The 10,900-nt window shown below is 47.6% G+C and overlaps 1 protein-coding gene across 1 annotated transcript; it reads left to right on the top strand.

Moving 5' to 3' along the window:
* The first annotated feature begins 1,442 nt into the window (after positions 1 to 1,442).
* LOC118716018 (beta-defensin 107A-like) lies at positions 1,443 to 5,841 on the top strand. The gene is made up of 2 exons (XM_045579797.1): positions 1,443 to 1,509; positions 5,671 to 5,841. The coding sequence occupies exons 1-2, from the start codon at positions 1,443 to 1,445 to the stop codon at positions 5,811 to 5,813; spliced, it is 210 nt and encodes a 69-aa protein (XP_045435753.1). The 3' UTR covers positions 5,814 to 5,841.
* The last annotated feature ends 5,059 nt before the right edge of the window (positions 5,842 to 10,900 follow it).

The following is a 10,900-nucleotide window of genomic DNA, read 5'->3' as shown; positions in this document are numbered from 1 at the left end:
AACCCAGACCTGATGGCTTCAATGGTAAATTCTAAAAAAGTCATTTCGTTTTCTCCTGGCTTGCATATTATTTTAGACCAGATGTTTGCCTCACTGTTTCTTAGTGATCTGCCCCAGGCCCAGTGGCTACGAGGGCCCCCTAGGAAAGACTTTTCTTTTCCAAGGATAGAAGTGCTGCTATTATTGTGGTTTTGTTACAGGAGGTACATAGTTAGTTACTAACCAAAGAGAAGGGAGAAAACTGGCTGAGCCTGTCAGTAAACTACAATTCACAGACTTTGCAGGGAATAGCTAGAGTAGCTCTGCCAAGTGGGTCAAGTTTGAGTGGGCAGGAAAGACTGGCTTTCCTATTACCCTGGGAACAACCGGTCAGTTGCCCCAAATTAGTGGGGGAAGAAGACAGTGAGAGGGAAATTCCTCACTGTGTGCATGTGCAGTGGAAGCGAGATGGCGATCATAAAGAGGAGGAGACAAACGTGGAAAAACTCTGGATGAAAATATTGGTTCAATATGGATGCAAGCCCAGGAAAAGGCAGGAAAGGAAGTGGATAGTTTGAGACAAAGCCTGCTCTCTCCTAAGCTCAAAGAAACAGGAAACACAAAGGTCTCTTTAGCAGCAGGGCCGGAGGCAATGCTAAGGGCCTGGGCACCGCTGAGCTGTGGCGGTGGCTGTGCAAATAGAGAACAAGGCACCAGGAAGTGAAATAATGCCCAAGGTCACCTGTGCGGTGTGAGCAGCTCTGGGCCCTGTTGACCCTCCTGGGCCTGGTGGGCATGTGGGCTGCGGCCTGGCAGCTGGACTTCTTTCGCAGCAGGAGGGAGCTAAGCACCTGTTGGTGGAAGAGGCATCAGCATGGGCACCTGGGGCAGTAAACACGATCTACCTGCTGAGTAGATTTTCAAGCATATTCCAGTAAATCCTGCCCCTATTTGGGGCTATTGCTTAAAACCCTCCTATGCGTGTGTCCCTGAAATTCTTTTTCTGTGACACCAGGGAAGAACCTATTTCCAGACTGGTCATCTCTACTAACAGTGTTAAATGTCTCCTTGCCCCAACCTCACTTTATTTTAACCCGTGCTGTATGTTTGCCCTTAAAGCACAGAGAGTATGGTGTGTGTAAATCCTTAGGTAAGAAGAAAAGCAATGGTGGCTGTAGATCTTATGGAGGTGGTGGACCTTGAGATGGGGCTTGAAGGAGATGCGTAGGCAGAGATGCAGGTGAGCATTCAAGGCAGGAAGACAGGGTTCCCGGCCTTCCTCTTCCATAAACATGACGTAGGTAAAGTCTGACTTGCCAGCCCACATCTTGTTCAATGAGGCATAGAGAACAGTCAATTCTCAGTGAACATTGCAAACCTCAGTTGACTCCTCGCCTTTTCGGAGCTATAGCACTCGTTCTAACTTTCCTGTTAGGAGACTTGGGTTTGCCCTCTCTCCACGGATGCCTGGGGCCATGAGAGCCTTTCTCTTAATTGTTGCTGTCTTCCTTCTTGCTCAGATCTTCTCAGGTAAGAGGGAAAGCCTTACAGAAGGAAGGATGGCAGTCTGTTCAGGATCTGTCTTTTGAGAAGAAAGCTGGGCCTTTAGGAAAGTGTACAACTCACCCCATAGTTTAAAAAGAAGCCGAGATGAGTGAGTTACTGGAAATCCTTCCCTGAGCTCAGACACAGGACAATGGGGCCCCACTGACCCAGACATCTCTAACCAGAGATAATGCAGTTAATTTTCCTAAAAGATCTACAGAGGGTCCAGACTTCTTTTCTTTTAAAGCCATTTTCTTCTCTGCAATCTCCCACCAGCTCCAGGTTATGTTAAAGCGAATGCTGGGAAATGGGAGGAAAATCTCAGAGGCAAATTCCAGACATGCTTGTTCATTTAGGGAAGTACAGCCTTTGTTGCCTCGATGGAACTGAACATATGGCAACAGGTTGTTAACAGTCTCTTTTTACATGTCTCTCTAAATTAGGGGTGTCGAACTCAATCAGAGAAGGGGCCAAAATCTAAAATCCAGCCTAAATCGCTGGCCGAATGGTTTACTGAACAGTCATAAACTGTCATTGTGATGGAAACGCAGCGGAGTGCAGTGATGACAGCGCGGTGCGGGCCACATTGCAAGGCCTGGCGGAACGGTTTTGGCCCGCGGGCCTTGTGTTTGACACATGTGCTCTAAATTGTCCAAATCTCCTGATCTCGGATTATTTTGGACTTTCTTTCTAGCTCTCACACACTCATGGAAATTACATAATTTAAACCACTGGTATCTTGATTAGTTCACTTTTAAGTTCTGAGTCCTTTAAAATGGCCTCTATTTGCTCAACACCCTAAGAACCCTTTTTGTCCATCCTCTCCACAACTGTCTATCACCCCTGTTATGACGCCGTTCCATGCACAGGTATGAACTCCTGCACTTCCTTATCACACAGTTGGGCCTAATGAACCGAGAGATATTGAATGTGCACTCACCACTCATAAGAGATTCTTCATAGAACTATAATAAAGACAGGTAGTAGGATGGAAGTAAACATATAATTAGAGCATGACCTTTGCCTTTAATTTGCTTGATGTTTTATTGGTTTATTGTTTCTGTGTTGGTCAAAAATAGGTTGCCTGTAACAGTAAATAGCATCTGGTAAATTTAAAATGGATTAAGTGAATGTCCAGGGCAGGAGGATGTGCAGAATACTGTCATAGATGTAGAAGCTTGGTCCTTGCTCTGGGATAGGAATGGCTTCCTGGGAGGTGGTATTTCCATCACTCTTTTGAAAGCAGCTGGGAGTAAAAATAAAGACCAGAGCCAAGAACAATGTCCTCGTATTTCACAGTCTCCTTTGCAGAATCAAGTTACTTATCTCATGCCCCCAGTTTCTTTCCCTGGGGGTCACACTGTGCACCCAGGCCAGGGAATCAAATTTTAAGCTGTCTTCTCCACCTCCTTTCATCAGGACGCCAATTCCTCAAGCGCTCCCTACCCCTCACTCAGCTCAGGCACATTTGAATTCCCCACAAGCATAGAGTGGGTACAAATTAGGACCACTGCCCCAGAGAATCTCAGAGTCAGAAGGGAGCTTGATCAATACATGAGGCAACAGACAGCCACAATTATGCCAAGATGTTGGAGGTTGACCTCACTTCCAGTCCTCACGAGCTTATGAACTCTGCTTTCATTTCCTTTCTTTCTTTTTCTTTTTTCTTTTTTATGTCAATTCAGGTCCTCTGTTCTTTTTATTTTTATTTATTTATTTTTTAATATATTTTATTGATTTTGTACAGAGAGGAAGGGAGAGAGATAGAGAGCTAGAAACATCGGTGAGGGAGAGTCATCGATCAGCTGCCTCTTGCACACCCCCTACTGGGGATATGCCCGCAACCAAGGTACATGCCCTTGACCGGAATTGAACCCGGGTCCCTCAGTCCCCAAGCCGATGCTCTATCCATTGAGCCAAACCAGTCTCGGCCCATTTCCTTTCTATAAATGGTAATGACAACAGGGTTGTTTATAAGACAAAGGCACCTGCTATATTAATTAAGGCCAACTTGTTTTACTAAAGAAAGTTTAAAATAGAGTGACTAAAAAGACAGTTTGTTTCCCTTTTGTGTCAAAGTCTAAAAATAAGCTCACCTGGCTGGGTAGAAGGCTCTTGCCCATTAAGTCAAATTGGCAATAGGGAACGAGGGAGAAAGGTCAACTCGCCATCCTTAAACCGCTATTTTATCTGGTTTTAAAGATGCTCTAACAGGAAAAGCTAAAAGTTAAGTCAAGAACACGATGAAAAAATGACCTGGAAGCATCTGTCCAATTCTGTGGCGTTGATCCACACGGGAACTGGTGTCTTTAGTTAAGTTTCCACCTGTCCAGCTAAAACCCAGGGGTCCCGTTACTGAAAGTCTAAAAGGAAAATACTCATATCCTGTGTGTATCCGTAAACTGCTTTCACACTCTGTGCTCGGATAGGGTCACCTGTTATTATTATATTCTTTTCACTGCGCTTGTAATTTTTGCCCCGATTCACTCTGTAAACACATTATGCATGTTTCATGTCAGCTGATGTGGGGAAGCACGGGACTTGGTTGGAATGTCTGTGAGGAAGATTCTCTGAAAGGTCGGGGCCTCTGAGGGGACCTTGCTGAAGGCGACAGCCCCTGCTTCGACTTTTCCAAACAAGTCCGACCCCCGGAGTGTTTGGCTGGAATCTCTCTGTTTAGTCTTTAAAGACCTGACCTTGTAGAAGCATGTGCTTTCTTAAGGATGCTTACCTGCTGATTGTATCCAGAGGCTAATTTTAGTTCAAGCTGTTATGACAATAGACAATGAGGCAGGCGATCAGGGTACTTGGTGGCAACAGCCAAGCGGTGCCTTAGCCTCTCTTTCACGGAAACGTGTCAGAGCATCTGCCCATCCGTTGCTCAGAGTCTGCCAGCCAGATGACTGTTAGACTTCAGTGATCTATGACTCCCAGATCCCCTTCAGCTTTGGGCTGTGTACACATTCCCCTTACTTTGAGCAGACATCCAAGTCTTTGCAGTTTCTCCCGATGGTTTGAGTTCTCACTGGGCCATGAAGAAGCCTAATGTCTCGTTTGTGTAACAGCTCAAAGGCACCTTATCTGCCCAGAGCCGCTCTTTCCAAGGAGAAGCCGGCTTCCTTGGAGGGTAACTTCAGTGTTCTCATCTCTTTCTCCTGAGAACACATATTCCCCATTTTCCCTGTCACTCCTCCTTGAAATATTTTCATTCTCTTCAGCTTTGTCTCTTTGTTCTGGATGAACACACGTTGCTTGTGTTGCTCTAAAGTTGCTTGCTGGGCTAAAGACACTACTCTGCTGCCCCTCTTTACTGAGCTGGTTGCTACGACCCTTTTATGCTTGAACCCCAAGCTGTGAAACTCCACAACTCTGTGCCTACTTGCTTGTAATGTAAATAGCACAGTCTTCACTGTTTGCTACATATCAGAGACTACTAATTTGGAGACATTAAAAAATCATTTATTGGAAAGAACTGTTTACTGAAACTAGAAAATATATTGTTTCCCTCCCAGGAACAAAAATTCTGTTGCCTATTCCCTAGATGTGATTAGGACAGAGGGAACTCTTTGTTGTTTGGTTTTCCTAAATGAATATCATGTCAGGACTCCACATTGACTTTCAGGGACCTGAGCTCAGACACAGCTCTCTGGTGAAATGGTTTGTCAGAGATTTATGCTCTGACTCCAGGAGGTTCCTAATGGGGAATTCTGTATTTGGCCTGGTTGATGTAAGCTTGTCTTCCAGGAATTACCGTATTTTTCGGACCATAAGACGCACTTTTTTCCCCCCAGAAGTGGGGGAAAAAAGTCCCTGCGTCTTATGGTCCAAATATAGCCTACACATATACTTAAAAAAAAAAAAAGTTTTTTTACTTGCCCGGCTCTGTGTGGTCTCTGTGTGCTTGCCCGGCTCTAAAATGGTTCTAAATGCTGCTGTTTACTTTACAGGGTTGATTACATGTGTTTATGACTGTGATGTTGGGTTTTAATGCACATAAAATATTTTAGGACACTATTTGTTTCAGAATCTTTTTTTCTTCATTTCCCTTCTCTAAAAACTGGTGCGTCTTATGGTCCGGAGCGTCTTATGGTCTGAAAAATACGGTAGTTACTGGGTAACTGAAGACTATTTTCTTTCTTCTCTTAGCCAGGGGAGGACCTAAAAGGCATATCCGTTGTGCAGAGATGGCTGGTCGCTGTGAGATCGAATGCCTTACCTTTGAAGATAAGCTTGGGGGCTGCAGATCTGAACTAACTCCTTTTTGCTGCATAAAGAGGAAAAGGAATTGAACACTAAGCAGCAGCTGCAGAAATGAAAACGGTGGAGGCGCTGGCCGCTGTGAGCTCAGTGCCCCAGTGCTCTCTGGGTCTTTGCACATTCTGGATTCACTGAAGCAGTCTGTCCAGTGCCCGATCCTGCAAGGAAATGCCGTTTCTAGGCCATGAGCTTCTCTTCGTCAGCCCTCATCTTCCTCCTCATCACACCTCAGGCTCCTGTGTGCCCTCTTCCACTCCCATGGCTTCAGTCTGACCTAGTGACCCAACTCACCACTTCTCTGGCTCCAAGCACCCTTCCTACCCCATGCTGTGTGTTGTGCAGCCTTCTGCCTGCTTTTGCCAGACTCCCTCCCTGGCCTGCTAGTTCCTGCAGTGCCCTGCATGCCAGGCATTTGGAGTCCTGGTTGGCTGTTTCATATATATACACATATACACTAGAGGCCCAGTGTACAAAATTCATGCACAGATGGGATCCCTAGGCCTGGCTGGTGACCAGGCTGATCTGTGGGGTGACCATCAGGGCCTGGTGCCACATGCTCATCTGCTCTACCATCCTGCCACAGTCCCACTCTCGTCAGGGCCCGTCAGGGCCGGCAGTGCCTCCACTGCCACCTGCTGGCAGTACCATGTTGCCAACGCCTGCCATGTTCTGCACTGGCCCCTGATGGTAGCGCATGTCTAATTCCTGGTCAGTTGAACTCTTGCCCATGGGGACAATTTGTATATTAGCCTTTTATTATGTAGGATTTCAGAGAGAGGAAGGGAGAGGGGGAGAGAGATAGGAACATCAATGATAAGAGAGAATCATGGATCGGCTGCCTCTTGTGTACCCTCTACTGGTGATCAAGCTGGCATCCCAGGTATGTGCTCTTGAGCAGAATCAAAACAGGACCCTTCAGTCCTCAGGCTGGTGATCTATCCACTGAGCAACACCAGCTAGGGCTGGGCAGCTGTTTTTATTTCCTGTTCTAGTTCCGGTAGGACTGTGCTCCCAGGGCAGTAGGAGTTGGCTCTAGGCTCCTGCTCCCTCTGGATTCTCAGTGATCCCCTCAAAGGGACTGGCAGCACCCACACTCTCACCCCTGGGCAATAAGAAACCCTGCTTTGCTGTGCACCTGGCTCTCCACCCCTGCCCTCCTGGTCCGGGTCTCCTCTGAAGACTGAGTGCTGGCCGCAGGTGCTCCACTCCTTTGCTCTCTGGTCACAGAGTACTCCTTCTGCTCACGGGTCCTCCAGCTCTGAGGTCTGAGCACCCTGCATGGTGCCCCAGGCTCAGGAGCAACCCAGCTGCACCCACCACCTGCCTCAGATGCCTTCCTAAATCACACAATTCACTCAACAAATAAATCTACGAAAGTGCTTTATCAATATTTGCAAATTGTGTGGTATTGTTCCCCTCCCCCTCTGTCCTCACTGACATTGTTCTAGCTCAGCAGCTGTAGCCCCCACTGCTTACTTGTCCATTGATAAGGACACGTTGAGGGGAAATGAACAAAATGGCTCACCTTCTTTCTCCAGGTATAGAAACTTAGACTTTCGTGGGAAATACAGGTGTGTGTCCAGCAACATACAATGTGGCAAGTTTTAAACATATATATTATTGATTTCAGAGAGGAAGGGAGAGAGAAAGAGAGAGAGAAAGAGAGAGAGAGAGAGATCAATGGAGAATCATTGATTGTCTGCCTCCTGCATGTCCCACAGTGGGGATTGAGTTCCCAACATGGGCTTATGCTCAACAGGAACCAAACTGTGACCTCCTGGTTCATAGGTCCACACTCAACCACCAAGCCATGACTACTGGCCAATTTGGCAAGTTTTAGAACGTTCTGGGAGAACTATGGAATTCAAAGCAGGCGTGGGGATGATGGATTCTGACTGGCGTTATTGGAGCATGCAGAAAGTGCACAGACACAGTGTCCTGTCCTTGTTTAAGCCAATTGCTGTATCAACTCACCCTGAATCACGGTAACTGAAACCAAAGGGGTGTCACTGATAAATGTCCACTTTACTGCAGAGATATTGGTAGCTTATGTTCCCATTTGACAATTATTTTCATATAAAATGGGCACTTCCATGATTCTAGAGAACTGAGCTTCTAAAACAATGAGGACTCTCTGTCCCCGCTTGAAAGCCATTCTGGTTCTATGGGACCCTCTGTCCCTGGATGTCCCGAATGAGGTACTAAGATGTCCTCATTCCATAACAAAGGCATCCCACTGGCCACAGGAGGCGCCCGCAGCTGCCTGTCTCTATGGGCACCACCGCCCATGAGAACTGTTGTATCTATCCTTTGCCACTTTCTTCTTTTTGAACCAAGTCTCAGGTAACAAAAACAAGTTTATATCAGCCTTGGTAAGTACAGAAAATGCCTCATCCAATGGAGCTGGCTCAGGCATTGTCTCCACACCTACAGGCCTGTGTCTGCTGCCCATTTGGATGTGAGGTAATGACACCAGGAGGCAGTTGACTCCATAAGGAGCTGTTGTGTTATGAAGAAAGGCCTCCATTCTGGGAAATCCTGAAATCCCCTGGCCGTGCCCTGTCTGCATCGTTGTTTGGCAGCTCCTGATGTTGGAGGAAGCATTTGAGAAATGTTCATGGATCCCAAGTCCAAGGGTGTGTGTTCCAGTCAGACAGATGTTAGGGCCACCCCTGAGCAGTTGTGGGCAGGAGACTGTTCCCCTGCTGGCCACCCTCCCACCCACCCACCCTGCGCCAGGCCAGAAGCCCCCAGCTGACGTGGTGCGTGGGTCGTGGGAGCGTGCTGGCACTTCCGTGCCTGTGGGGCTTCTCCGAGTGGCGTGGCGTGTCCCAGCAGGTGGCGGGTGCCTTTCCCTCTGAGGTTGTGATCCGTTGTGTTTGCCACATGTTCTGTTCAATTACATGAACGTTTCATGCTCTGGACACCTCGTGCTTATTCACCCTGAGCACTGCCTGTCGCTGTAGCTAGCGGTCCCCAACCAGCATTGCACAGCATGGGTGTGCAAACCCAGGCATCACAGACATTGTATCTCGTGTCTCTGTGTTACATGCAAGGTCGAAGGGCCATCTCTGCCATCTGCCTTGACCTGATGGTGAGGTTGTGGGAACAGGAGCTGCCCTGGGGGTGGCAGTGGACAGACATAAGCACAGGAACCCTGACGCCCTCTGTGTGGCACAGGGACACTTTGGAATAACCTCTCTCTCTCTCTCTCTCTCTCTCTCCCTCTCCCTCTCCCTCTCTCTCATGCTCGTGGCTTCCTTACATTCACCTATGTTTCCTCTATAGTCATGTGGGCCTGTGGATGGCAGGGGGAAGCCGGGGGCAGTATTGGACCATGCAGACCGGAAAGGAAATTGGGGACTTGCTGATCTTCGCCCCCATGGAGGCAAACGGACTTTCTCCTTGGCCAGACCAAGGGGAAAGAAACCTTGGAAACTCAGGGTGGATTACACTAAAATGAGAATCACTCGTTCTCCTGCCCACGTCTCAGAAAATTCTTTTCTTGGGATGTCACAGCACCTCATGCCAGGAGCAGCAGGTGGGGACGGCCCTCTCCCTTCGTTGGCATTGACCTTAGGGGCTGGGTAACTGTGTGACCGGGGCTGTCCGTGCTCTGTGGGATGGAGAGCAGTATCTCTGGCCTCCAACCACAGTTCTTTAAATAATTCAACTGGCCCTAGCCGGTTTGGCTCAGTGGATAGAGCACTGGCCCAAGGACTAACAGGTCTCAAGGTCAATTCCAGTCAAGGTCACATACCTTGGTTGCAGGTTCCTTGGCCCTGGTTGGGTGTGTGCAGGAGGCAACCAATCAATGTAACTCTCAGATCAATGTTTCTCTGTCTCTTCCTCTCCCTTCCGCTCTAAAAATCAATAGGAAAATATCCTCAAGTGAGGATTAAAACAACAACAAATAAAAACAAAAAAATCAATGGGCCACATTTATCTGACTCTATTTCTGGGCCCTTTTCTGCGTCCCACTGGTCTGTGTACCTTCTCTTTTGCCAACACTACGCTGTTGGGGTAACGTAGCTCTATAGTAAGTCTGGAAATAAAGTCCTCTGCATTCATCTACCTTGTTTTTCTTTTTCCAACCATTTTGGCTAGACTTGGTCCTTTGTCTTGGCATATATGCGCTGGAACCATGTTGTCTAGATGTATAAAAACGCCTGCTAGGATTTTGATGAGGGTGGGGCTGAATGCAGACACTAACTGGGGAAGCATTCACATCTTCACATCGAATCTTCCAGCTTATGACCATAGGAAATCTCTGTATTTATTTATATGTTCTCTTATTTATTCCATCAATATTTTATTATTTTTAGGATATAGAGCACATACATATTTTGTTAGATTTATACTTACTGTTTTATATGTTGGTGCTCTTGTAAGTGGGACTTTTTTTGAATTCCAGCTGTTTGTTGCTTGCATATAGAAATACCATTCATAGTTTAAGTGCGATGTTAGCTCTGGGCTGTTTGTAGAGTTTTTACCAGGAACGTGTGTTTAGTTCTGACAAACGCGTTTTCTGCATCTACCGCGGGCCCAGGCATGGTGAGTCACTTTTTTTTCTACTAGGGTGGTGAGTCACAGCTGTGGATGTTTGAATGTGGTGGCAACCTGTGTCCTTTTTCTATGTCTCTGGATTCTCGTTGCCAGTATCTGCGTCTACTTTTCATCCGTGTGGAATTGGGCCAGGAATCCGCAGCTTCTTGTCATAGCTTTGATTTCAGCGGCCGGTGATGCTGGCATCGTTCGCGTGGTGTGGGGAGTGCTCCCTGAAATGAGGTGGAAAGTGTCCTCTTCTACTCTCCGGAAGAGACTGTGTAGAATTGGTATAAACCCCCACTCCATCCCCCACCCCCCACCCCCTCCTCCAGGAGCCTGTGCTGACCGAGAGGCAGGAATGGAAGCCGGAGCCTGCTTCTCCCGAGGCTCCGCCCTCCCTGCAGCCCCGGTCAGGGGGCCCTGGGTGGCCCTTCTTTCCTCAGTTCCCAGCAGAATTCACTTAAAATTAACAAGATCCGGCCTGGCCGGCCTGGCTCAGAGGTTGAGCGGCAACCTATGACCCTGGAGGCCCCAGGATTGAACTCAGTAGATTGTGACCTGATCTACGGTA

The sequence above is a fragment of the Pipistrellus kuhlii genome, unplaced genomic scaffold (genome assembly GCF_014108245.1).
Source record: "Pipistrellus kuhlii isolate mPipKuh1 unplaced genomic scaffold, mPipKuh1.p scaffold_m20_p_115, whole genome shotgun sequence".
NCBI classification, from domain to species: domain Eukaryota; kingdom Metazoa; phylum Chordata; class Mammalia; order Chiroptera; family Vespertilionidae; genus Pipistrellus; species Pipistrellus kuhlii.
This window is presented reverse-complemented; position numbering and strand designations above follow the sequence as displayed.

Excerpts from the sequence above, each read along its gene's own strand:
- LOC118716018 (XM_045579797.1), top strand. The coding sequence starts at position 1,443 with ATGCCTGGGGCCATGAGAGCCTTTCTCTTAATTGTTGCTGTCTTCCTT. Across the intron at positions 1,510-5,670 it reads TCTTGCTCAGATCTTCTCAG|CCAGGGGAGGACCTAAAAGG; the intron begins GTAAGAGGGAAA and ends TTCTTCTCTTAG.